General features: G+C 42.2%; 1 protein-coding gene and 1 non-coding gene across 34 annotated transcripts in view; both read right to left on the bottom strand.

Annotated features, from left to right (window-relative positions):
* Positions 1-17442, bottom strand: part of MATR3 (matrin 3) — a 39070-nt gene extending 21628 nt beyond the window's left edge. For 11 of the 33 annotated variants that reach the window (XM_086411873.1, XM_086411884.1, XM_086411880.1 and 8 more), the window contains exons 1-4: positions 17380-17442; positions 16138-16176; positions 14627-14712; positions 13798-13878 (exon numbers count right to left, since the gene is read on the bottom strand). Coding sequence is in view for 9 of the 33 variants with exons in the window: in XM_086411892.1 (XP_086268018.1) it covers positions 13798-13827 (30 nt within the window). In the remaining 24 variants the exon portion in view is untranslated. Of the gene's footprint in view, positions 1-4853; positions 5170-13797; positions 13879-14626; positions 14713-16137; positions 16177-17379 lie in introns of those variants that run through there. The other 22 variants (XM_086411874.1, XM_086411888.1, XM_086411881.1 and 19 more) reach the window with 3 other exon arrangements.
* Positions 13946-14145, bottom strand: LOC147369458 (small nucleolar RNA SNORA74). Its single transcript, XR_015168677.1, has one exon. It is a non-coding gene; the product is annotated as a small nucleolar RNA SNORA74 (small nucleolar RNA).
* Positions 17443-25773: the final 8331 nt, after the last annotated feature.

Raw genomic sequence — 25773 nt, 5'->3', positions numbered from 1 at the left:
CAGTGTTAATTTTACTTTTCTTAATTTTACACAAATGGGCTTAATATATATATATATTGCTCTTGTTTAAAACTGATTTACACATGAATTAAAACTACATTTTCACTGTTATATAGATACCATTATGGCATACACACTTATCTGTTTTTCAGAAGATGAACATTTAGACTGTTTCTCATTTCCTGTCATTACCAAGAATGCTGTTATGAGTATTTCTTGGTCTCCTGATGCTTCAGTATAAAATTCCCTCCTCCACTGTGGTTCTCAAGGATATCATAACCCACACAAGGATACACAGTTAAGCATTAAAATTGTTTTATTGCTTCACACCTTTTCACAGTGAGAATGTTTTAAGTACACGTTTGTATTTCTTTGCTATTACTGTTCCTTTCCCAACTGCTGTGAGTCAGGTGTTCAAACACTTTCACATATGCTATAAAAGCTCTTCTCCTATCGGTGACTGTACCAAAGAGAGATGTTTAATATCCTAGTCATTTCCAGAGGGAAAACAATGTACAGATCACCTTTAAAGACCAGAAAATTATCTATTTCATTAACAACCAATGATACTACAAATCAGTGGATCTTCCCTGTAGCTCAGACAGTAAAGAATCTGTAGCAATGCAGGAGACCTGGGTTCGATCCCTGGGTTGGGAAGATCCCCTGGAGAAGGTAATGGCAATCCACTCCAGTATTCTTGCCAGGAGAATCCCATGGACAGAAGATTCTGTAGTCCATGGGGCTGCCAAGAGTTGGACATGACTGAGCGACTAACACTACTACAAATCAAAGATCCTACTGAGATTCTATTATCAATAGAGTCCTTTCCAACTTGCACTTACTGCTCACCATGACATCTTCTATAGACATTTTCCTCCTCTTCGCTCTTCTTATCCAGCAGCTATTCCAATGTCAACAACTGGGAAGACCTATGATCCCACCCCCGGACCATGGCAACCCTCTTTGTTCTATTAACCTGTTTCTGCCTTAATACAGGCACCAATAACCACAGGCTATTGGTACTCTATAAAAGAAAGGCAGAGATTTGTCATTTAAAAAACTTTCCAGAAAAAGAGCAAGTTTTTATATCAATTAGCTTTAAGTTCTGGAATAGTTTAAAATCAAAAATTTAAAATAATTCTTAAAATTTTAAAATCAAAAATTTACACCTAAGTTTCAATTGCTACTTCATATCAATTTCAATGTCAGAAACTCCTGAGCCTTTTTTTAGATAGATATTAGGGCTTGACCTACAACTGGGAAAATCAATCACATCGAGGTTGCAACACATCAAAGATACTGCATCCATTCAGACCTGCCACCTAATAAATTATATTCAGGTCAGGAGAGAGAACACAGCACTTCATCATATAACTTCTATTGTAGCTTATAGTCAATATGATCTGCAACAAACCAAAAGCTAAAGTACTTTTAAAAGGCTTCATAGTCACAGTTCTCTCAATCCACTGGGCTTCTATGCTCTACCTTTTACTATCCACACCAAAACAGTTTTTCTATTTAAAAACCTTTTATCAAATAGTTCAGAACCCTTAACCTAATGGTCCAATGAGAAGACCCACTACATAGTTAACGAATTTTAAATTAAAGCAATTTCATGGACAGTGTTAACCTTGGAAAAACCGTATATATAAAACTGCAAAACTACACTGCCCACAACCCTTCCACCTCACTAACCATGCATTTGGCAATGTCCACCCCAAACCTTCAGTCAATCAGGTATACTGAGACCCTACTGCCACAGTGTGGGACAATTTTAATGCAATTTTTTTTTTTACATTAAAATAATATTTTTATTTCTGTAAAAAGAGAAATTTACTCTTCATAATATTCTCTAACATCTCATTTAATGTGGGTCTAGCAAGAGTTTCAAAATAGCAAATTGTTAAACTTGATAGTAAAACTCACTCTTCTTCACATGACTCAATTAAGGAAATGCTTAGTATTACACCATACCCTGAAGGTTAATAAACTGAGGCTGGGGAGGAGATAAATTCCAGAGTGAAGCAAGGAAATAGAGAAAGAAAATGACATGACAAATATCATCAGGTTACAAAATAAAGAAGTATATAAAAACAAAACACAGACTTTTAACTAGAAGATTTGCTAAGAACACCACTTAACAAACCACTGTCCAATTAATTCTTTGATTTCGATCATTTATAAACAGCTAATGGCTGCAGTTCATAATTATTAGTCCTATCAGTATTAATTTTATGTGAGAATGCCTTCAGATTCCTATGTGCCTACACATAATAACAAGAATATCTTACACAAGCACTTCTTTTTGTCACATTTGAAAACTGCACTTCAGATTTCAAGAAGTTGGCTCATTTTCATCTCAATTTCCCTTAAACAGAGGTGAGATTCTAAAAAAACAAAATGTCTTTTCAGCAGTGCTGCTGCTGCTGCTAAGTTGCTTCAGTCGTGTCCGACTCTGTGCAACCCCAGAGACGGCAGCTCACCAGGCTCACCCGTCCCTGGGATTCTCCAGGCAAGAACACTGGAGTGGGTTGCCATTTCCTTCCCCAATGCATGAAAGTGAAAAGTCAAAGTGAAGTCACTCAGTCGTGTCTGACCCTCAGCGACCCCATGGACTGCAGCCCACCAGGCTCCTCTGTCCATGGGCCAGGCAAGAGTACTGGAGTGGGGTGCCATCGCCTTCTCAGCAGTTTTGGCATTTACAAAAAATGTTTCAGTTTTTTCATTACAAAATTAAGTGTAACGTCTTGTGGAAATTTCAAGAAAAAAGGAAATACAAATGACCCATAAAGCCGACACTCAGGGATATTTTTTACGCTTATTTACACGTTCCTTCAAAAAACAAAAGTCATCAACAGAGTTTTATTACTTTCTCCCCAATTAGAACTATATTCCACTATAATTTTCCCATCTGCTGCTGCTGAGTCACTTCAGTCGTGTCCGACTCTGTGCGACCCCATAGACGGCAGCCCACCAGGACGCCCGCCCCCCCTACCCTGTCCCTGGGATTCTCCAGGCAAGAACACTAGAGTGGGTTGCCATTTCCTTAAATACTTCTAAATAGCTGTATAGATTATCACTTGATGGCCACACTATAATTAGCAGATCTCCAAATGTTGAATCCTTTGGATTTTTAATATGCTTAGTAACCAACATTAACATTTACATACACATACTTTTGACACACTATTCCCTTATTTACAGGATAAATTCCTATAAGCGTAGTTCTTCCATTTTAAGCCTATTTATTGTAACAGGCAGAGCCTGAATCAAATATCTAATCAAAATGTAAGCGTTCTAAACACACTGGCTTCATTGCCATTGGTTACCTACATAACAAGCACTTCCTTGGACTCAAATTCTTTCTATAAAATTGGGAATTTGAGCTACTTGTTATTTCTAAAATCAAGGAAGATTTTTTTCTTTGCATTCTTCAGTTGTTAATGTCTTTATATATCTCTGACTTGTAATAATATTTGGCGTTTACACTTCCGTAAAACCATTAGTAAAATAAGTATGTTTAAAGACTTAACATACAGAATGTTTAGGTCAAGGGTAATGAAATACTTTCGAATTAGTTCAAAATGTTACATAAAAGCAACTCCACTTACACACAGCTAAGAGATCCGAATTCTTGATTTCCAAAACAATACTAATGTTAAACAATTATGTCGCTAGACTCCGAAGATCGAGTCGTTTCGTTTTTAAAAGGTAATTTTGAACACGTATGAAAATAGCCTGAAATATAATTTTTGCCCGCAGAGTACAACTGTTTAAATCTACCTGGGAGAAAAATGTTTCGTCGAGTATCTAAAAATCTTAAACTAAGCTCTGTTCATCGAGCAGAACGCAGCATCAATGCAAAATCTCATCACTACGGCCTGGGAAATCAACAACTCGCACACTTTACAGCGCTCGTGAAAGACTAGAATTTTGGAATCGCCATAACCGTTCTAGAAATATCTGGCTGGAAAACCGTAACTGATCCAATAGGACTATTACACAGAATAGCGCCACAGAGCAGGATAAATACCTAGGAAATACTACTCCACTGTATATGGGAAAAGTCTTTGTATAACACAGAACGTGGCACAGCGCCGGCGATGAAAAGAACAACGAAGCCGCGACTACACCAGGCTACTATAAACCCTTTGTCTGGAAACCGGAAGGTCCCCACACCACACCATCCTCTCTAGAGAAGCTTAGACTGATAGTATTTTAATATAGAGGAAAGGAATGTGAGGTGACTCTCTAAAGAAGAACAAATCTCCTTCGCAGCGTACCGCAGAAGGCTTTATCCACGACGCAACACGATGAACAAGCGTTAACGTTTAATTTTTCGGCCATTTTTACGCGATGGCGGGGGGAGGAGGGAATTGTTTCCGAGGCCCGGCTAAAACCGCGCGCGCCTGTGTGTGGGCGGGGGACAGGGGAGTATTAGGGGGCGCTATGAAACGATGGGCGAGGAAAGCAGCGAAGGCCGCGACACCAAGAAACGATGCTCAAACGGCTAAGCTTTTCGGAGTCTACGGAATCCTCCATTTTGGGGAACGTTTTCAGGCGCAAAACGGAGGGGGGAAAGGCAAATATATCTGGGGCTGGTTTTAGCTTAACTATCCTCCCCAAACGGCAGGCCAACCCCCTCATGGTTAGTCGGTCCCTCAGGCCTCGAGCGCTCCTCCCTTTCCCTCAGAGCAGCAGCCCGCGTGTAACGGGCTCGTCGTCCCGCCCCCGCCCACAGACAGCCCGGAACGCAGGAAGCTCGGCCGATCAGCTGCCCTCGGCGCGCCCCGACTCTGCCTCCGCACTCTGGGCCCTTGGCTGGCCGCGTGTCTCCCTACGGGACCGCTCACCTCCGCCACCCGAGAAGGCTGGTTGCGCCGCCACTGAGCTCCTAACATGGCGGCCGCCGATCAGGCGGCTCACATACGCAGCGCGGAGGGAGGCAGAGCAGGCGAACGGGAGCGAGCAAGAAAGGCGCGCCGCCGGCTCCCCGCGGCCCCTGTTGCTGTCGCTGCCTCCTCCCGGCGGACGCCGAGAGCCCCCGGCCACCCCACCCCGATTCTTACCCGCTTCACGCCTACCTTGAAGAAAGGGAGAGGGAAAACGAGAGGTACCTCTCCAAGCGAGCGGGACGCGGTGGCTCCCACAATCCCCCGCAGCAACGGCGCTGGTAAGAGGTGGCAGCAGAGGCAGCAGCCCAAGAACCAACCCACTCTCGCGAGAACTCGCCCCAACCCACCTCGGGTCCTATTTCTGCGCGCGCCAGGCCCCTCCCCCGGCCCGGCGCGCGCACGCCGCTCGCGCCCTCAGCTGCGATCGTTGTTCTCTGATCTTGTAGCTCGCCTATGGGCGGGAAATGGAGCGCCATAGCTTATAGAGTTCGAGTCCCACTCCCCACAAAGGATTTTTTTCCCCCTGACTCTTCCATACTGCTTGGTGCAAAATTTAAATAAGGTATGCGTTAGAAGTGCGTCGCAGGATTCCCTGGCTTCGACCCTCTCTGGTATTTTCTGATAAACTGCGGAGAAGTGGCAGTTCGGGGCAGGAAGTGGAGATAGATACTATTTTGAGTGGTTTTAATTTCAGAAATTTTATGCGGGTCATTGAGGAAGATAGCGAAAACCCATTCCACTGAAAAGACCGCCGCCGCCATTTGGTGAATTTGAATGTAGAACACTCTTCAAGTACCCCATGAGCAAAGAAATATAGCACATGTGAAAAATCCTGAGAAATTGTATAGATAAGGATGGAGAAAAGGGCCACTTCCCTGGGGTTTGAAGTTTAAATGCAGAGGGACAGGCAGGCATCTGACGTCTGAGGTAAGTTAGTGAATACAAGTCAGATTAATAGCCCTCAAAAATTTTAAATCTTGAGTATGCTGAACCATTCTGGGTCCACTGTGAAGATAGTGGACAGGGCAAAAATGAACAGCAGACCTGTATAAAATTTTTGAAATCATTTAGGACAAAGAGCAAGACTTGCTTGGATATGGAAGATGGAGAAGTACAATGTAAGAATGACAACTGTCAGCAGTGCTATTGAGAATGGGAGGTGGGGGCAGTAAGGCTTCAGTTTGGCATCAGCTTCAAAGGAGTTATATTTGACCTTGATCTCAGGAGAAAAGGGTGTGGGTTAGTGGCAAATTCAAGTTAATACAAATGAAGGAGAGTTAGATGAACTGGAGATTAAGAGAGAAACCTTAGGTAAACCTATGGTAAAAAGAGAAACCTTAGGACCAAGCCTTGAGAAACTAATCTGGTAGTTAAATGGCAAGAGACCATGTTGATGAGGGAAAAAAGTAGAGGGGAAGCCACAGAAATTGTACTGCCTTGACAGCCAATGTACTCAAAGGACTAAACGATCAACAGGGCCTAATGCTACCAAGAGGTCAAGCCTAGGACTAAAAACATCTACAAAAGCTTTGGCAACAGGGACTTCCAGTTCAGTGGGAGAGTACGTCAGATGGGAGGTGCTTAGTATGTGAAAAGTGTAAAACAAACTACCAAATGTGGAATAACTGGCTATGAAAAGAAATCAGGGTTGGGGAAGATTTGATTTACTACAGGAGAATTTTGGGCCATTAAAATGTTTGCAGAAGAGTTAAATTAGGAAAGGATTGGTTGGGAAAGGCAGCAACAGAAGGAAAGATTCATATTGGACATTACTCAAAGGATGAGTTCTGGAGGAGACATCTCTTTCTTGTAATAGGTATGGAGAGGATGGTGCTGAATTTTCATTAGGAATTAGTCAGGTGACTTAAGTTTTCTGTGACTAAGCCATCTATGGAAAGGGCTAGAGTTACACAAAGGAAAAATTTTAAATAGCCATTGTGAAGAGTGGAACTGTACTCCCACATCTCCATTATGCTGCATGATTTTCTACAGGCTTTGAGAAGGCATTTGGTAGAATACATCAAGAACTGGGGCATCCCTAAGGCTACTACATTGTTAACTTTGGAATGAAATTTGTTCAGTGAATATTGGGTCCTCCTTCACGTCTACTCTATGAGTCTTTGATTCCAACTGATTTTGGCTAAGACTTCACTTTATGTTCTCCCCAGATCTTAGATGAAAGCAGCTCTGCTTTTCTGGATTCAGAAGTATGAATGCATGCTTATTTCAGATATATACATACCATGCTTTTGTACAGACTATTAATGCAATTTGGTGATTGTTCAAAGGAAAGGCAAACTTTTTCAGTTGAGTAATTATTTATTGAGGATCTGCTTAGTAGGTCAACAGCAAAAAGACACACTGGAAACCAAAGGTAATACAAGATTTCAGTCGTCAAATGTCTATTTCATGATGGGTGGTTCGATCCCTGGGTTGGGAAAATTCCCTGGAGAAGGGCATGGCAGCCCATTCCAGTATCCTTGCCTGGAGAATCCCATGGACAGAGGAGCCCAGCAGGCTACAGTCCACAGGGTTGCAAAGAGTCAGACATGACTGAAGCAGCTTAGCACGCATGCACACATACAACGATGGATAAGACAGATTATCAGCTTTTGAGAATCCCAGTCTGATGAAGACTGGACAAGGAGGCTGGCCTCAAGATGGGCCTGGCTATGAGAAGAGATGGATCAAGAGTTCTATTCACATTTGGGTTTCTTAGGAGTGGGCATGGTATACCAGTGATGACAGAGGCTACAAAGCAAGAATTTCTGCTGAGACTTTGAAAGGTCTAAGTGACAAGTTTGGAATAAAACTTTAAACACCAGGATACAATCTCCATAAAGCTAATCTTTCTAAAGTTTTGAGCAGAGGAGTCATATTGGTTGAGGACATATATTTTCACACCACACAATCACTAAGCAGCTGATAAAATAATTTTAAGAGTAAAGTACCTTTACTCTTATTTTACATAAGAGATTAAGAAGCTTGCCTGTTTGAGCATTATATTGGACTGCCTTCAGCAAGGCTGTGGTCTCCTGGCAGTTCACCATCTACTTTTTAAATAGATAAAATGCCCTGGAGGGGCTTCCCTGGTGGCTCAGTGGTGAAGAATCTGATTGCAATGCAGGTGACGAGGGTTCAATCCCTGGGTTGAGAAGATCCCCTGGAGAAGGTAATGGCAACCCACTCCAGTACTCTTGCCTGGAGAATTCCATGGACAGAGGAGCCTGGTGGGCTACAGTCCCTAGGGCTGCACAGAGTTGGACATGACTGAAGCAACTAAGCAGCAGCAGGTCATTTCAAACCTTTAGGCTATTTAAAAAACAGAAAATTGTTAACCAGCAGCTCTTTTAGCAGTTGCAAGGGAAGGGAAATGGGCTTAAAATTTTGGGGAATTTCCTGGTGGTCCAGTAGTTAGAGAATTCCATGCTTCCACTGCAGGGGTCCTGGGTTTGATCCCTGGTCAGGCAGATACCGCAAGCCATGCAACACAGCCAAAAATAAATTTAAAAATTGGGGGGAGTTTTTGAATAAGGAATACATATAATAAAATTCAAAGCACACGCAGAAGTTTTCCCCAACTGCTATTCCCTTAAAGGCAACCACCATCAACCATGTGTGTTTTAAGGATTTCAAATAGTTAGGCACTGTTACATCTTCAGGACTTTCCTGTAGCTCAAATGGTAAAGAGTCTGCCTGCAGTGCAGGAGATGCGGGTTTGATCCTTGGGTCGGAAAGATCCTCTGGAGAAGGGAACAGCAATCCACTCCAGTATTCTTCCCTGGAGAATCCCATGGACAGCGAAGCCTGGTAGGCTTCAGTCTGTGGGGTTCCAAGGTCGGACACAACTGAGCGACTAACACACATACATGTTATATCTTTATAGAGTCCACTAGCAAATGATTTGGAAACTGACATATTTGTTTCCATGATTTGTTTCAAAATTTAACAAAACCAGCATTCTTGTTATCCTTACTTACCAGGGTATTAAAAAGTAGGATACACTTATGACCTTACTCTATATTGGGTACATAATGACACACTGATAATAATATTTACCAGTTGAAGCTCTTTAGTCAGCTATTGGTATAATTGAGGCTGCTTGGCTATATGTGAGTAAGATAAACATTTAAAAACTGGTGAATAATACCTTTTCAAAGGACTGTTAACATGGCACCTGGCTATCTAGCTATGTGGTTGAATACAGCACAATGACACATAAAATGGGTGCTCAGTCAGGGAAGGTGCTATCTGAGCTGAGATATAAAAGTATACAAAGTGGAAATGGAAGATGGAATCAGAAAGGGAAACAGCATATACAGAGACCTAGATACAAAAGGACTGAAAGAAACCAACGTGGTCAGAAAGAAATCTGAAGGTGGTAAACATGACCGTGTTGTGTTCATCACATATCACCAATGTCTAGCATAGCGTTCAGTTAATAAAAGCTGTAAAACCATAAAAAGGGTATGAGTTAAATAACTAGTCTTCTGACAAGATGAGCAAATAGCATAGGTTATTATCACTTCCTCAGCCCTGGATATATTATATGTACAAGTAAAAGGGAGGTTAGGGCCCCAACTAGTCTTCTGACAAGATGAGCAAATAGCATAGGTTATTATCACTTCCTCAGCCCTGGATATATTATATGTACAAGTAAAAGGGAGGTTAGGGCCCCAAGAAACTAAATATGAAGAGTTCCCTGGATGAACAGATCATGATTGGGCTCTACTATACAGGGGCAAGAAATTATAGTGCCATTGGAATAGGGGCAGCACAGAAAACTCTCCTGGAGTGGCCAGTATATCGTAACCATTAGCTCCTGGAGTTCTCATCTAGAGTTCTACCATCTGCCATTCTGATGAAGTCCAGGTTCTATCTAATTCACAGGCTGTGTACCTTGGGGATTTGTCTACTTTTCTTCAACTCATTGAAGTTGGGCCTACACTAGGGCCTGGGCTTGGCTCTTCCCTTCTCCCACCAGCTGATACAAAATTCCATCCTCTACTGTGAGCTCATAAGGTAAAAATAATCAGTCATTTGGGGACTACAGCATCTACTATAAAAGACAACAGGCTCGACCACTATTCTAAATGAAAGAGAATAAAGGCCATAACTAAGGCATTTTGAGTATTAAAAACAACCTACAGAATGGAAGAAGATATTTGCAAATGATGCTATGGACAAGAGCTTAGTTTGTAAAACATACAAATAGCTCAAACAACTCAGTATTAAAAAAAAACAATAAAAAAATGGTCAGAAGATCAAGGAAGTCTAAGAAGCTGTCACAGCCAAGAGAAGCCTAAAGAGACATGATGACTAAATATAATATCCTCAATGGGATGCTGGAACAGATAAAGGACATTAGGTGAAAAATAAGGAAATATGAATAAAGCATGAACTTTAGTGAATTAATAACAAATGTACTATACTAATATGTTACTAACAGGAGAAACTAGGTGCAGGGTACATGGGATTTCTTTGTACTATCTTTATAGCTTTTCTGTAAATCTACAACTATTCTAAAGTGAAATAAATTTCAAGGTCCATTTTATCACCTCTTCCCAGGTAGTCAAGTTACCCTTAAAAAGCAGTATAAAATGTTCTTACACCCAAAAGGGCTTGTAATGGAGAATAGGGAGAGCCAAAGTAACAGGGGCTCCTTTGAACCAGGCCTTAGGATCCTAAATTGACAAATCTATGACCTAGCAAGTGGGCTCATTAAGTGTTCCTAAATAACTGTAAAGAGCAAGGTGTTGCTAAACAGACATTGTAAATATTAGAGTTGAATTGTTAATTCAGTGAAATTGTTTTCCAAGAGAATATTGACAGGTCTATTAACTGGAGCTGTTCATAAAGCCCTAATTAAGCAAAAAGATTCAGAGGAGCCATTGTCACTCTTTTAGGTTCTTAATTAGTTGCTCTAACCAGGTTGTCTTCCTTAGTGTGAATTCCTAGGCCCTACGCCACCTTTTTGTGTCTCTTTGGGGCCTGCAGAATTTATTTCTCTGGGGTTTTGTTTTCCTGATTAAAATTTGAAATGTAATTCAAACTTTCATTGCAAAAGCTCACTGATAGTTTTTTCCAACCTTGAATGAAAGGAAATAAATCATTGACAGGTGACAGACTCAATATTTGGGGCCCTCTACTCATACTGCTTTAATTTTCCTTTCTTAATATGGTATAGGTCCTGAACTTGAGCAGCTCAAGGGGCACTTGTGTTTACTAATTGCTAGCTATGGCAGGAGGTGGCAGCTTGGATATTTACAGGCCAATATCTGCCAGTTCAATTTCAGTTTTCATTGCAGCATGGGAAAAGGGTGATGGAGAAAGAGAAGGCATGGATTTAAAGCTGAAATGTGTTACTTCATCTTAGACTCACCAGGAAAAAAAAAAAACTCAAGCCAACAGGGAGTAGTAGGTGACTAATTAACTTCACTTATCAAGTAGGAAATCCCATTAAATTATTTTAATGTGCATGATTAAGCCACTGAAACCTCTGGGGGTACTGAATACAGGCATAAACACCAAATGAATTTTCCTTTTTCAAGTAGCAACACAGGGGCCTCTCCCTGCACCTGGGTAGCTTTACCATGCCCAGGAAAGCCATCTATATTCTAATAACTTGAGATTCCAGATTTTAAAACCTGGATTTTTTTTTCCTGGCTATTCTTTTTTGGTTTTTATGATATTATTTTTTTAATTCAAAGCTAGGTTTTAACTGAAGGATAATTGCTTTACAGAACTTTGTTTTGAAAGAATGTTTTCTTTCAAACTTCAACATGAATCAGTCATAGGTATACATATATCTCCTCCCTCTTGAGCCTCCCTCCCATCTCCCTCCCCATCCCACTCCTCTAGGTTGATACAGAACCCAGTTTGAGTTTCCTGAGCCATACAGCAAATTCCCATTGGCTATCTTAAATATGGTAATGTAAGTTTCCCTGTTACTCTTTCCATACTTCTCACCCTCTCCTCCCCTCTCCCTGTGTCCATAAGTCTGTTCTCTATGTCTGTTTCTCCACTGCTGCCCTGTAAATAAGTTCTTCAGTACCATTTTTCTAGATTCCATATATATGCATTAGAATATGATATTTATCTTTCTTCTGGCTACTGTTGACATATAAAAATTTCCTCTTTCCTTAGGGACCATTTCTACTTCACTACTAGGATGGGTTTGTGATCAGGTTCTGCTGGAAACCAAACACTGCTGTTCTTTCTTAGGAACTCTTCCTTAGGTGTACATTTAAAAAAAAGAACCATTTATAAGTAACTCATTCAAAAAAGCACATACAACAAACCCCAAACATAAGAAATAAGGACTACCCTATTACTGGATAATTTACTAAAGTCACCCCAGTACTCTAAAAGCTGAAGAGTTTAATACTATATGGTAAAAGCTTGTTTAAGGCAAAGGTATTGATAACATCTAATTTTTCACGGACACATGTTGGTACTGGCCCTAAATCTGTTGCTAATGAGCTGTAAACTCCCAAGGCCTGAATTTCATTCCCCAAGACAGGGGTTGGTAATTCTGGCCTGCCATCTGTTTTTGAAAGGCCCTCAAGCTTAGAAGGGTTAAAGGAAATTATTTTCCTTCACTGAAAAGTTTATGAAATTTTTATTTCAGTGTTCCTAAATTAAGTTGTATTGGAGCACAGTAGTGCTCATTTGTTGACATATTATCTATGGCTGCTTGTATACTGCAACTGCAGAGTTGAGTAGCTGCAACAGATAAAAAGTTTATATGGTACACAAATCTAAAATATTATCAGCCTCTTTACATGAAGTTTGCCAGCCCCTGCTCTAGAACAGCAGCATATAATATAACTTTCTGTATTGGTGGAAATGTCTTCTGAGCTCTCCAATAGGCAGTCACTAAGTACTGAGATGGAGAAATGGATTTTGTCAGTTTTAAATCCACATGTACTATGCAGCAGAGCTCTAGAATATGAAGACTTAGTTTAAGTCTTGGGTTTACTTATTTTTAGCTGTTCTGCACCTTAATTCCCTGAGCAGGGATCAAAGCCAAGCCCCCAGCAGTAGAAGCACAGAGTCCTAACCACTGGACTGCCAGGGAATTCTCAAGTCTTAGACTTTAAGCATTCTCCTCTAAAATTCTAGTTCTCACCACAGTTTTTTTGAACGTTAAGTATTTCTACCTTTTAAGAAAACCTCGTGGTTCCTCCTGTTTTTCCTTCAGTCTCAAACTCTGGCCATACTCTCAGTATTTTTGACACCAGATGTGTGGGTCTTGTCAGCAGTTGGGTGTCCTGCAGTGTAACTCAATTAAGACACCATCTACACCTAGAAATAACTTCAGATCTCAGAGGCTAAGGGCACAGTCCCACAAGACTGCCCCTCCTCCACTTCAGATGCCAAACCCAAGTCCAGGTTGTTAACCTGTGCTTCTGACAGAAAGGCTGTAAGTCAGAGATTGCCACAACCTTCTCCTTGGGTTTGACTCATTTTTGCTAGATGGGCTCAAAAGAGCTCAGGAAAACAGTTTACTGTTTACTGGTTTATTGCAAAAGGATATGATAAAGGGTACAAATGAACATCCGGATAGAAGAGATGCATAAGAGAAGGTATGTAGGAAGGGGCATCACTCTCCCAGCACTTCAATGTGTTGTTAGCTAACCTGGAAGTTCTCTGAACCCTATACTAATGGAATTTTTATGGAGGCTTCATCATGATCATTTCCAACCCCTCTCCCCTCTCTGGAGAATGAATGTGTATCATATGAGTGTGTGTAAAAATTCCAGTCCCATTAGAACAAAGACTTTACTATCACCCAGGAAGTTCTAAGGGATTTAGGAGCTCACTGTCAGGAACCAGATTCAAAGACCAAGTATTAGAACAAAAGATGTTCCTGGACCTTCAGGACAAAAGGACTACATACATTACTTATTTGGATGTCACAAAGGGCCATCAGACCTCTGGGGTCCCAATGGAGGAAGGTTTCTCACTCAGGCAAAGGCATCTAGGATTCAAAGAGGAAACAAATGACAGGCTGTCCATAAGGCAGGGTCTTTTTCTAATAGAAAAAAACTGTTTGCACCCAGACTAGGACCAACTCCACAGGAGAAGTTACTCCACTCTCAGAGGTGCAAAACACTGCCCAGAGGTACTCAGCCACAACACCAAAACAGTGCTGAAGTCAGACCTCAATAAAGGCAGTGCTTGCTCTTCCAACAGTGTAACACCATCTGAGGCATCACGCTAGCCTGGATAGCTGACAACTGCTGGATGATTCCTGAAACAGTTTTCTTACTTATTTCAGAAGGTATCCCCATGAATTGAACATTGACTGCAAAACAGAGGCCTGGAAGCACTGATTGCAGACCCTGCTGTCAAAACCTTGAAACAAACAGGAAACAGGAAACCCTTTCCCATGCCGTCAGTCATTTTATCCAACACTGAGAGTTCTTGCCATGTGCTGGGCACTGTGCTTGGGATCTAGGGATTGGGATCTGTGAACAAGGTAAGATACACTATACTTTCCGTCATGAAATTTACAATCTCCCCTCAGTTTTCTCAGATGTAATGATTCAGATTATCTCAAAAACCTTCAGACCATAACCACCAAAATCCTATTCAGCCTTTTTCTGCCCAGAGGCTGAATTTGTTAGGCACAAATACAATTGTTTCTGCCTTCCAGTTGTTTTCTGATGGGCTCCAACTAATAGGCCTGGCACATGGTCAGCATCAGAATGAGTAAGGACATTTACCTGATAACGCCATACAGATAGATGGTCCACTTGCCACTAATTTCATCTCTTCAGGAGGGCCAAGGATGCCCTACTTTTGAGTCATCCTAAAAAGAAAAAGATTTCAGTGTTCAACATCCTAGCTTCTGAGGCTGCTTTTCTGTAGAGATGGAAACAATGCTGTCTGCCATTTATGATTTACCAAATTTTTATATCCTCAGCAATTATTTCCCATTACTTGCCTTTTTTTCTTGCCTGTTACCACTAAAGCTCTCTAGATTATCACTTGTATTATGGACCCATATGTAAAAGGCTATTCACAATGAACATCTGAGGTATTCACACAAAGCACCCAACGTTTAGCTAAGAGAATTCTTTTAAGGGAAAGCCAATTGATAGAACAAAACTAGCTTTGACAAATAACACCTCTGCCTCCCAACATCCTCAAGTCCTTCTGTAGAAACTAAGATGTTACTTTTCACTGAAAGCAGCAACTAAGTCTGCCCCATTGGATAATCTCCAGCATCACTCTTGCCTAGAACTGAGAAGCATCTCTTCTCAGAAAATTAGCATTCCAAAACAAAATCACTACAAAGGGGACTCAATTACTGCTCCAAAAGAAGCAATAACTCTGCTTACTCCTGAAAATCAGTAAAGTGAAAGTCACTCGGTCGTGTCCAACTCTTTGCAACCCCATGATCTATACAGTCCATGGAATTCTCCAGGCCAGAATACTGGAGTGGATACCCTTTGCCTTCTCCAGGGGATCTTTGCAACCCTGGGATTGAACCCAAGTCTCCCGCATTGCGGGCGGATTCTTTACCAGCTGAGCCACAAGGGAAGATACCAACAAAAAGTAGAAATCTGTCAACCTGAAGCAGAAATTAGTACTGCTGTAGCTAGGCCTAGTATTTGGAGCCCCTCAATTAATTGCTATTTTTATATTCTATTAATGAGATAAAGAATGCTCATCATTTTAAAGCAAATTCACATCCACATTCCTTGTAAGGTATGGCATTCTCACAAGTAACTAGAGTTATAAAATCTTTCTACAAAGGGATTATCCTGAGTAGCTCTGTGTTGGTAGAGGAGTGGGAGCTATGAACTTTGATTTCAGTGAAATCTGCAAAAATCCCATGGCCCCGTTTGAGCACTCGGTAGACTCAAAAAAAAAAAAAAACAACAAAAAAAAAACACCTCAACTTGTTCTATTTATATATCCCTCTGTTTCTTCTGTTTCCAAGGTATGATTCAAAGAACTTCATTCTAGTCAAACCTGTCAGACCAGAACCATTCTCCACGTTAGGTTTCTCCCTGCAAAGGCACATGCTTGCAGATTTAACCTCAATGGAAAAACAACTATGCTGGCATCCTGGTATAGTTAATAACAGAGTAGGCATGAACCAGGCCCAGAATGCCAACCAGCTATCAGCTGCTGTTCTCCCAGCAGTGTAACACTTGCCTAGGTACACGGAAACCTAGGCAGCTGCCTACAGCTGGGGCCAAAGGTAGGTTAATGGAGCTGCACTTACCTGGGGCTGCATCTGCTTGAAAGTTCACGGCTGGATGCTCTGCAATCAAAGCACTCCAGGTTAGAGACAGCCAACAGTTAGTGAACACTTGTGAGGCGTTCAAGACCCCTACCCTCAAAACTCCCTTAACTTAGTGAGGCCTGAACCACAGAAACAATAGTCAAGAACTAACAGCTTTCCCTTGGTTAGCTTTATTGTTGTCATTCTTACTTGCATACCACAGCAGTTCAACAGTAGCAAATTAATGGTCTCATCAACAAGTATCAGGAAGCTTGGCTGTCACTTAACAGCCAAGTGACAGTGGGCAAATAACTTAACCTCTGTACCTGTCTCATTTGTAGAATGGGGGTGTTGTACACCAGGTGTTCGGGAGGTTTAAATGGAATATAAATTAAGTGCATAAGATAATATCTGCTATAGACTGGGCACTAAACATTTGCTATTATCAGGAACTTACTCTAAGCAAAGAGATGATGAATACTGGTGAGCAGAAGGGGAACTTACCCTTGGAAGGCAATGGGCACTAAAAATTGGAAAGGCTGGTTGAAACCAGATTGAGAAGGGCCTCAATTATGTGATCTCTTGAACCATAAAAGCAGCATTTTAAAAAATAACTGGATGCAGTAAGGGATGTTAAAGAAACTAGCGACAGTTAGGTTGCTATTCTTGCCAACGACCCCAACTACTGGTTGAAAACAATAACCAAAATGTTTGCAAAAATGTTAATAAACATTCCTACCCATTCACACTTACAATTTACCTTGTTTGTATAAGGTGAGAGTATCTAAGACAATACTTTTCCCCAGCCTTCCTCTAATTTCACTCCAAAACGTTTCCAAACAATTAGAGGAAAAGGAGAATAGAGGGCTCATTGTCCAGGTCTAAAAACGAATCTAAAAATAGCTTGTCCCTTTCCGCGCTGGGGTTGAACGGACTGACGGAGCTCCACCCGACCACGTGTTCCTCACGAACCTTCCCAAGTCCCTGGCCCTGGTGCCTGGGACCAAGGCTCCCCGAGACCGACTCCCGGCAACTCTCCAGGGACAGCAGGGATGGTAGAAAACAGGGGGTGACTCTAGGGGTACGATCCCTCAGCATTTCTTCAAGATGCCCTCCAAACCTGGGGTCACTAGGGAACGAGCCCCAGTTTCGTCCCGTGCCTCGGAAGAAGCCTCCAAACCACTGTCTCTCGCCCCTAGCTGGTAAACCTCCAAGGCTTCTCCCCACTTTGCTCTTACTCACCCTGCACGTGTCCGGAGCTCGGTAGAGACACAGCAGCCGGGGCAGAGACCGCAGGGGAAAAGGGCAGTCGGGAGCCGAGGGGAGCCCCGCCCCGGGGCGGCTACTGGGCGGGCCCTCGGTGGGCGGGGCCCAGAAACCCCGCCCAGGAAAGCGTTAGGAAAATGGGAGAGCTGTGGTAGAGGTGGGCATGCTCTACACAGGAGCTAGACCCAAGAAGAGAAAGGATAGAAATCCGAACAAGCGCTATGGTTATTTGACACCCATCTCATTTGTACTTACACGTGGAAAGCGCGCTGGGTTTGAAACTGCTTAAGAGAAAACTTGATGTGTCCTAGTGGGGCGGTGCTTCCTGTCAGCCCACTCCGAGCGCCGCGGGTTCCTCGCACACGTGTGTGGCGCCTTTTGGTTGCTGCAAGCTCAGCCCACGCTTTTTCCACCTCCCACGCAGATCCTCTTCCTGGCTTTCTTCAGCATTTCTGTCACTCAGCCAACGGATCGCCCACGCACACAGGTCACCTTGGTTTTTGGGATCTCTCCAGGAGGTTTTCGCCCGGATTATTTATGCTAGTCGCTCCTACAGCCTAACCTGCGGGACCAGGTTAGGGGCCCTGCAGTGGGATTTTTAACTGAGCTGCAGCGGCTAAAGAGTACTGGCTTTCTCTGCCAAACTTGCCTTCCACCGTGGCACAGTCAGCCAAAGAGGCCACATCTTTGGTCTGGACGGGTTGCCCACCAGGTTATCAGCATTTCTTTTGAACACTAATCCTCCCCTCACTACTTGAAGTCACTATGATTCTCTCCTACTGAACATTTTGGTGAAGCTGAGGATGAGAAAGGCAAGGTCCAGTAGCAGTACTTCCTAAATCCATTCTATAATTTTCCAAATTCTAAAGCCACTTTGTTCCTGGCATCTCCCTGCCCCCAGTCCCCAGCATCTGGTTGGCTCGGCCCATCTATTGCACCTGGCACCTTTGTCAGGTGAACCCTTGGGAGTAGCCAAAGTCCTTGTCATCTGCCAGCATGTCTTATTATCTATTTCCTCAGGTATTTCATAATGGGAAAAAAATGTGCTTCCTATAAACCCAACCCTCCCAGACCTCTGCTGAGAAAGCCCAGAGTCCTACATTGATTCCAGGAAAAAATTTCAGGCTCTAAGGATAGAGAGCCCTGAAGTGGCAAACACAAACCCTCCCCAGTTTGGATGGAGTTGGACACAGTCTATGGTAGGAAAAAGGCTTACATAAATACAGTATTTAAAAACATCATATGATCAGTGCTGGGCTGGTAGGCAGGAGATGTGCTTTGCAGTTAAATAGGAATGTGGCTGAAGACTGCTGCCCTAATCAGTGCCCACATCCAGCTATCATAGTGTGTTCATAAAGGATGGTTATGAGAGCTACAGCAAACATAAAGGATGGTTATGAGAGCTACACCAAACTGGGCCGATTGGGTGGGTAATCGTCCTGCAGAGCTCTCCTAAAGGAGCTCTGTATTGCATTGGCATCTCATGTATTTTGCTTTCTTCCTTTCCATACACACAAAATGGAGAAGGCACAGCTACCCTGAGGATTCATGAAAAGGAAAGATGAAGTTTGTGTGAAAGTGTGCATGTGTGGTTTCAGAGCAGAGACAGGAAGTAATTGGGAATAGAGAGATACCAGGGCCTTTGTGGATAGAGGGACCAAATGACTTGGAGTCAACTGAATTCACAGATGAGTCCAAGGAGAAGGCAGGATTTGTCTAGAGGGAAGGTCAGTCATTAATAAGGCTGAGAGATGGGCCATGTTCTCATGTGGTATTGAAAATGGAGTCACCTTTTTAAGGTATAGGCCATTCAGTATCCTTTTGAGGAAAACCTAGATTATGATTTCTTCATTTTCCAGTTAAAAAATCCTTTATAGTCTTAATCTCCATCCTTTTAAATTATGAATTCATTTTGGTGAGTTGTATTATGTGGTCTTTTACTTATAGTAGCAACTACTTTTTTACCTTTTTGTTTATTTCTTATTCTTGTAAAGACAAAATTGTTAGGAATAATAATGAAAAAGAAAAGGGAAAATTTTAGAAAAAAAAAAAAAAAGCAGCCAGATGAAAGGCAAAGGATTAGAATAGGTCCATTAGCCCTGAGTTTGATCTCATAATTGAAAAGCTGGCCCCAAAGGACGCTAGGTTTCCAAGCTTCTTCTTTTTTTTTGTTTTGCTTCCAAGCTCCTTTCCCTTTCTCCTTCATTTATCCTCTCTGTCTTGCTTCCTTGCTGGATGTGTTTTGCCCTTGAGACTGCTCTTTTCCTCCCTTCTCTGGACAAGAATCACCAGTAGAGAGATATTTAATCACTTGTTCAATTAGTCAATCAGCCAATCAACATTTACTAAACATCTACTGAAGATCCTGAATAGGTACTGTGTATAAAGTCAGAGGAGAGGAGATTCCAGCCTACCTAAAGCTTACAATCTAGTGGGGAAGAAAGATAAGTAAAATAAGTATCCTTGGGCATATGTCAGGGGGCAGCTAACCTTGCCTGCAGAATCAAGGAGAGTACTTAAGATATCAGTATTCCCTCTGGCTGATCATAAAGGCTTAGAGTAGAAGAGGGATCCCTCCTGCATCCCTATACCCCTTGCTGCTGCTCTATAATAGCTACCCAAGTTAGAGTGGGGCCCTGTAGTAGTCCTTATTTCCCAAAAGCATATGGGGATTGGCAAGGATATAGAGAAATTGGAACCCTCATACACTGCTGATGGGAATGTGAAATGGTACAGGCGCTTTGGAAAACAGCCTGGCTGTTCCTCATAGTATTAAACATAGAGTTACTTTAAGGCTTAACCATTCCACACCTAGGTATATACCCAAGAAAGTAAAAATGCAAATCTACACAAAAATTTTTACACACATGTTCATAGTACCAATATTTGTTAGAGTTAAAAAGTTGAAACAAATGTCATTTAACTGACAAATGAATAAATAAAATGTGGTATATCTATACAGTGAAATATATTTTGGCCATAACAAGAAATGAAGTACTAATTCACATGATACAACCTAAATGAACCTACTTTGAAACCATTATGTTAAAGAAGCCAGGCTGAAATGGAGTAGGACCCTATGGTCATTGCTCCCCATGTCCTCCATCTGCCTTTAGTCTGTGGAAAAACTTTTGTTGTTGTTTACTCCCTAACTCGTGTCTGACTCTTTTGTGACCCTGTGGACTGTAGCCTGTCAGGCTCCTCTGTCCATGGAATTCTTCAGGCAAGAATACTGGAGTGGGTTGCCATTTCCTCCTCGAGGGGATCTTCCCAACCTAGGGATCAAATCTGCATCTCCTGCATTGGCAGGCAGTTCTTTATCACTGAGCCAACAGGGAAGCCCAGAAAAACTTAAGCCAAAGAACCAGTTTAATTAGAGAAATTCAAAAACAAAGGAAAGCAGTCTAACAAGATTAAATAATAGTTTAGTCCTTAGCACAGTTAAGGACTTTAGTTCCTTCTCAAGGGCATAGATAACATTCTGGGCCATATCCTGTGAGCTGTCTTGTAGATACTGAAACCCCCACCAGGTGGAAGACGTTAACTACATGATGACCAGATTATAGCCATGACATAAGCTGTCAGAACTCTGAAAACTGGCCTCAAGGAAATGTGACAACCTGACCATAGAACCAGAGAAGGCAATGGCACCCCACTCCAGCACTCTTGCCTGGAAAATCCCATGCACAGAGGGGCCTGGTAGGCTGCAGTCCATGGGGTCGTGAAGAGTTGGACATGACTGAGCGACTTCACTTTCACTTTTCACTTTCATGCATTGGAGAAGGAAATGGCAACCCACTCCAGTGTTCTTGCCTGGAGAGTCCCAGGGATGTCAGAGCCTCATGGGCTGCCGTCTCTGGGGTTGCACAGAGTTGGACATGACTGAAGCGACTTAGCAGCACAGCAGCAGACCATAGAACTGAAGATTAACTGTACTTAAAACAAGATGTTGCTGGTCAGACCACCAATGACCAATTTCAAGATAACTGTCAGAGCTGACTATACTCTTTCTGCATGTGGCCCCCTCCCTCCAACTATAAAAAGCTCTTGTCTCCTGATTGTTGGAGGTAGAGGGGAATTGGCCTCTGGACAGGTGTCCCTCTGCTCCCCATCTCCCCGGTTACTAGCATCCCAAATAAAGCAAAGTTTCCACCAACCTGGCCTCTTTATTGGCTTTTGAGCAGCAAGCAGATCTCACTTTTGGTTACAAAACCACAAATTGCTGGGCTTCCCTGGTAGCTGAAATGGTAAAGGATCTGCCTGCAATGCAGGAGACCAGGGTTCAAACCCTGGGTTGGAAAGATCCCCTGGAAGAGGGAACGGCTACCCATTCCAGTATTCTTCCCTGGAGAATGCTATGGACAGAGAAGCCTGGTGGGCTACAGTCCATGGGGTCACAAAGAGTCGGACACGACTGAGCAGCTAACACTTTCACTCACTTTCATCACATATTGCTTAATACCATACATATGAAAGTCCAGGATAGGAAAATCTATAAAGACAGAAAGAAAATCAGAGGGTTGCTTAGATCAAGGTGGAGGGCTGTAGGATAGCTAAAAGTTATGAGGTTTCTTTTTGAGGTGATGAAAATGTCCTAAAATTGTGGTGATGGTTGCACATATCTGTGAATATAATAGAAACCATTGAATTGTATATTTTAAATGAGTAAGTTGTATGGTATGTGAATTCTATCTCAATCAAGGGGTTAAAACAACAGTAGAAAGCATACCAGGGGCCTAAAAGATCTGTAATTCTGATTAAAATAGTGGACCTCATGGTCATTGCCAATTTTAAGGTCTAGAAAGGACTTTTTATTCTGGGCCCTATGGCCTTTCAGAGTTCCCTCCTCAGTATACAGAGAAAATGCATTAGAGTTGGCAGCACAAACAGATGCAGAAGGGTAGACTGTGCATTCTTATATTCCCCCTCCCTAGCTTGCTTCCCTGATAGCTCAGCTGGTAAAGAATCTGCCTGCAATGAAGGAGACTCCAGTTCAATTCCTGGGTTGGGAAGATCCCCTGGAGAAGGGAAAGACTCCCCATTCTACTATTCTGGCCTGGAGAATTCCATGAACTGTATCGTCCATGGGGTCGCAAAGAGTAGGACAAGACTGAACAACTTTCAGTCCCTAGTTTGACTCCCTCATACTGTTTTGGTTTAACATTTATAGTGTACCTACTGCATAGAAGGTATATGGACCTGAAAGAGCTAGAGTCTCTTTATTCTTTCCAGTGGCTGAAATTAAATCTTTAATAGAATATCCTGTATATAAACAGATAAAGCTCTTTAGAAAATAGGCAATGTGGTACAAAGAACAGTTGCAAGGCATTCTGGGATTCGAGGCTCCCTCTATGGCATGTAGGGAAATATCATGGTGACATCAGCTAGAGCAAGACTAATTCCAAGTCCTTCTTAATTTTGAGCAAGTTCCAAGACTTGGCTCCCTCCTCACATGCTTCCAATCACCCCCTTCATTTGGTTTCTAGACTCAATTAGTTAGTCTATTTCCATACCCCTCATTTTCTCACCAACCCCACCCCCACAGTGTCCAAATTGGCCCTCCAATACTGAAACCATGTGCCGGAAATTCATTAAGCTGAACACATGGGAAATTACAGAGGAGATTTCACTTGTCACTTAGACTCAAATATAGAAAGTAATTTTAAAAGGACAGTGGCAAGAGGCTATTTTTATCTTGCTTGTTTGTGCTGAGTTTTCTTATCTTGCTGTCTCTCATTCTCTTCCTGGCTATCTCTACTCTTCCTTGCTTCGTCTTTAAAATAAATGTTGGTTGGCCTTTTTAATCTTCATCTTAGTTTCTCTTATCTTGCATTATGGAGTCTTTTGTCTGTCTTTGTCATGCATTTATTCATTCATTCAACAAATATTGAATATCTACCATGTAGCAGGTCCTGTGCTAGCACTAGGAGAATACAGTGGTGAATAAGACAGACATGGTCCTTACCATTGTGGAGATTACAGTCTAATGAGGCAGGTGACATCAGGTAGATTGAGTTCAGTCTGGGTCACAGAAAAACCTTCAGGGAGTTATTAGCACCTTTCTGATGCTAAGTTTAACCTGCAGTAAATGGGCCTGTGAAAACAGGCCAGATCCCAGCATGTTTGTGGGGTTAAAGAATACACCAAATTTATTATAAGGAATGCAAGACAATCAAAGACCCAGGTTTCTCTGTGTTATATACAAGCCCTTGGGGTAGAGAGAACATGAATTTGACAGTCAAATGTGGATCTGATTCTGATTCCACCACTTACATATTAGCGGTTTGATTTCTGGACTTCAGTTTCCTCACTTATAAAATGCAAATTGTAATCTCTGCATTTTAGATTGTTGTAATGATTAAATAAGAGAGCATATATAAGGGACTGGGCAGGTGCCCAACATATTTGCTTCCTTTCCCATTACCTCCTTATCCCATCTTTGAATCTCACAATTACAAAAAAAAAGTCCAGTCTCTCATTTGGTGGGAAATGAGATTCTTTAGTTGGTATTAACCAGTTATATAACCCACTCCAGTGTTCTTGCCTGGAGAATCCCAGGAACGGGGGAGCCTGGTGGGCTGCCGTCTATGGGGTCGCACAGAGTCAGACACGACTGAAGCAACTTGCAGCAGCAGCAGCAACCAGTTGTATACCCAGAGAAATCGGTTACTACAAAGTGCACTATACATACAATTTATGACAGATTACTTCCTTATTCTGGGGTAAAGAAAAGGCAGTAAAAATAATGAAATTATACAAAAAGACTGAAATAAGGTATAACAAAGAACTTCTTGACTGTGAGGGCTGGAAATATAAGTGTAGCTGGACAGCTACAGAATTTTTTTCTACAAATATCTGTTTAGACTGGGCTGAGGAAGGCTGATCCAGAGGTAAACCTGCTAACCTCTTCATGTCCCATTTAGCCTAGGGAATCTTTTCAAGAGAAATTGCAGTTCTTCCTTTTCCAAGCCAGACATGCTCTGGGGAGATGAATGCTGCCAGAAGGCTTATTGCTCACAAGGAAAGGAAAAATGGCAGCTGCCGTTTCAGGCACTTAATAAGTACACCAAATTGAGAAGCTGTTGATTTGGTTTACCTGATTCCTCCTCCCTGATAAAGAAGAAATCTCTTCAATCAGAGGTTCTTTGAAACTGAAAAGGAAGCCGGAGCTCTAACTGCGGAAATTGGCAGAGGCAGCGCTCAAAGGAATAAGCCTGGCTCAGCAGGCAGCACCAGGATTCCTGGATTCGCTCCCCCGCCCCCACCCACAGGAAATTTCAGGTTGCCTTTGTTCTGCTGGGTTCTTTTCAAAGGAGATTATTTTAGTTGTCCTTTCCTCCCTTTACCACCATTTTTCTTCTTCCTTCTTTTCCTTATTCTTGCTGCTTTGCTTCCCCCCTCTCTCGTGCCTCCTCCATTTCGTTTTCTTCATTCCTCCTCCCCCAAGTCTCCATATCAGCTGTTGGATCTCATCGCCTGCCTCGCTCGGATTTCGATTCCAAAAACTTTAGAATTCCTTCTTGGTCTAAAGTAACACTGTTATGCTGCTAACAAAGGCGATATTCTCTATATTTAGAGAGCAAGGTTCCCCCCAAGTGTAGTCAGGTGCACTCGGGGAAAACCTTTCAGGCAGAAGGGTTTTCAGAGCCTTTCATGTGCTAATAAATTGTGAGTGTCCATAGGGTTGGGGAGCTGGGGGGCCTTAGAATACTGGAATTCATTTCCCCAAATCTCTTGATCTTTTTTTTTCTCCACAGAGCATATCCTGGATCAGGTGGTCTTTGGAACACATTTCAGAGACACTTATGTGTTAGATTTTTAAAAAATGCTGTAACATTCATTATCATTTGATTTTTACAACTACCCTATGATAGGACAGGGAAATTATAATGGACTTATTTTATAGATGAGTAAAACTGAGGCTCAGAGAGATTACATGCCTGGCTCATAGTCACATAGCTAACCAGCAAGCAACAAAAAGCTAGGTCTTCTTATTTATGGGCATACTGTCTCTGCACAGCATTGTGCATGCTTAGTTGCTCAGTTGTGTCTGACTCTTTTCCACCCTTTGAACTGTAGCTTACCAGGTTCCTCTGTCCATGGCATTTTTTCATGCAGGAATACTAGAGTGGGTTGCTATTTCCTTCTCCAGGGGATCTTCCTGACCCAGGGATCAAACACACTTCTTCTGTGTCTCCTACATTGCAGGTAAATTCTTCACCCACTGAGCCATTGGGGATTTACAAATATACAAAGTATAAAGTTAAATAGGTTACTGAAAGGATAAGAAGAGAATATCAGGATGTCATGCTTGTTGCTGTTTAGCGTGTCCAACTCTTTTGTGACCCCGTAGTCCACCAAGTCTCCTCT

The sequence above is a fragment of the Bos grunniens genome, chromosome 7, assembly GCF_055505025.1.
Source record: "Bos grunniens cultivar Pamir isolate PY7600 chromosome 7, Bosgru_T2T1.0, whole genome shotgun sequence".
NCBI classification, from domain to species: Eukaryota; Metazoa; Chordata; class Mammalia; order Artiodactyla; family Bovidae; genus Bos; species Bos grunniens.
This window is presented reverse-complemented; position numbering and strand designations above follow the sequence as displayed.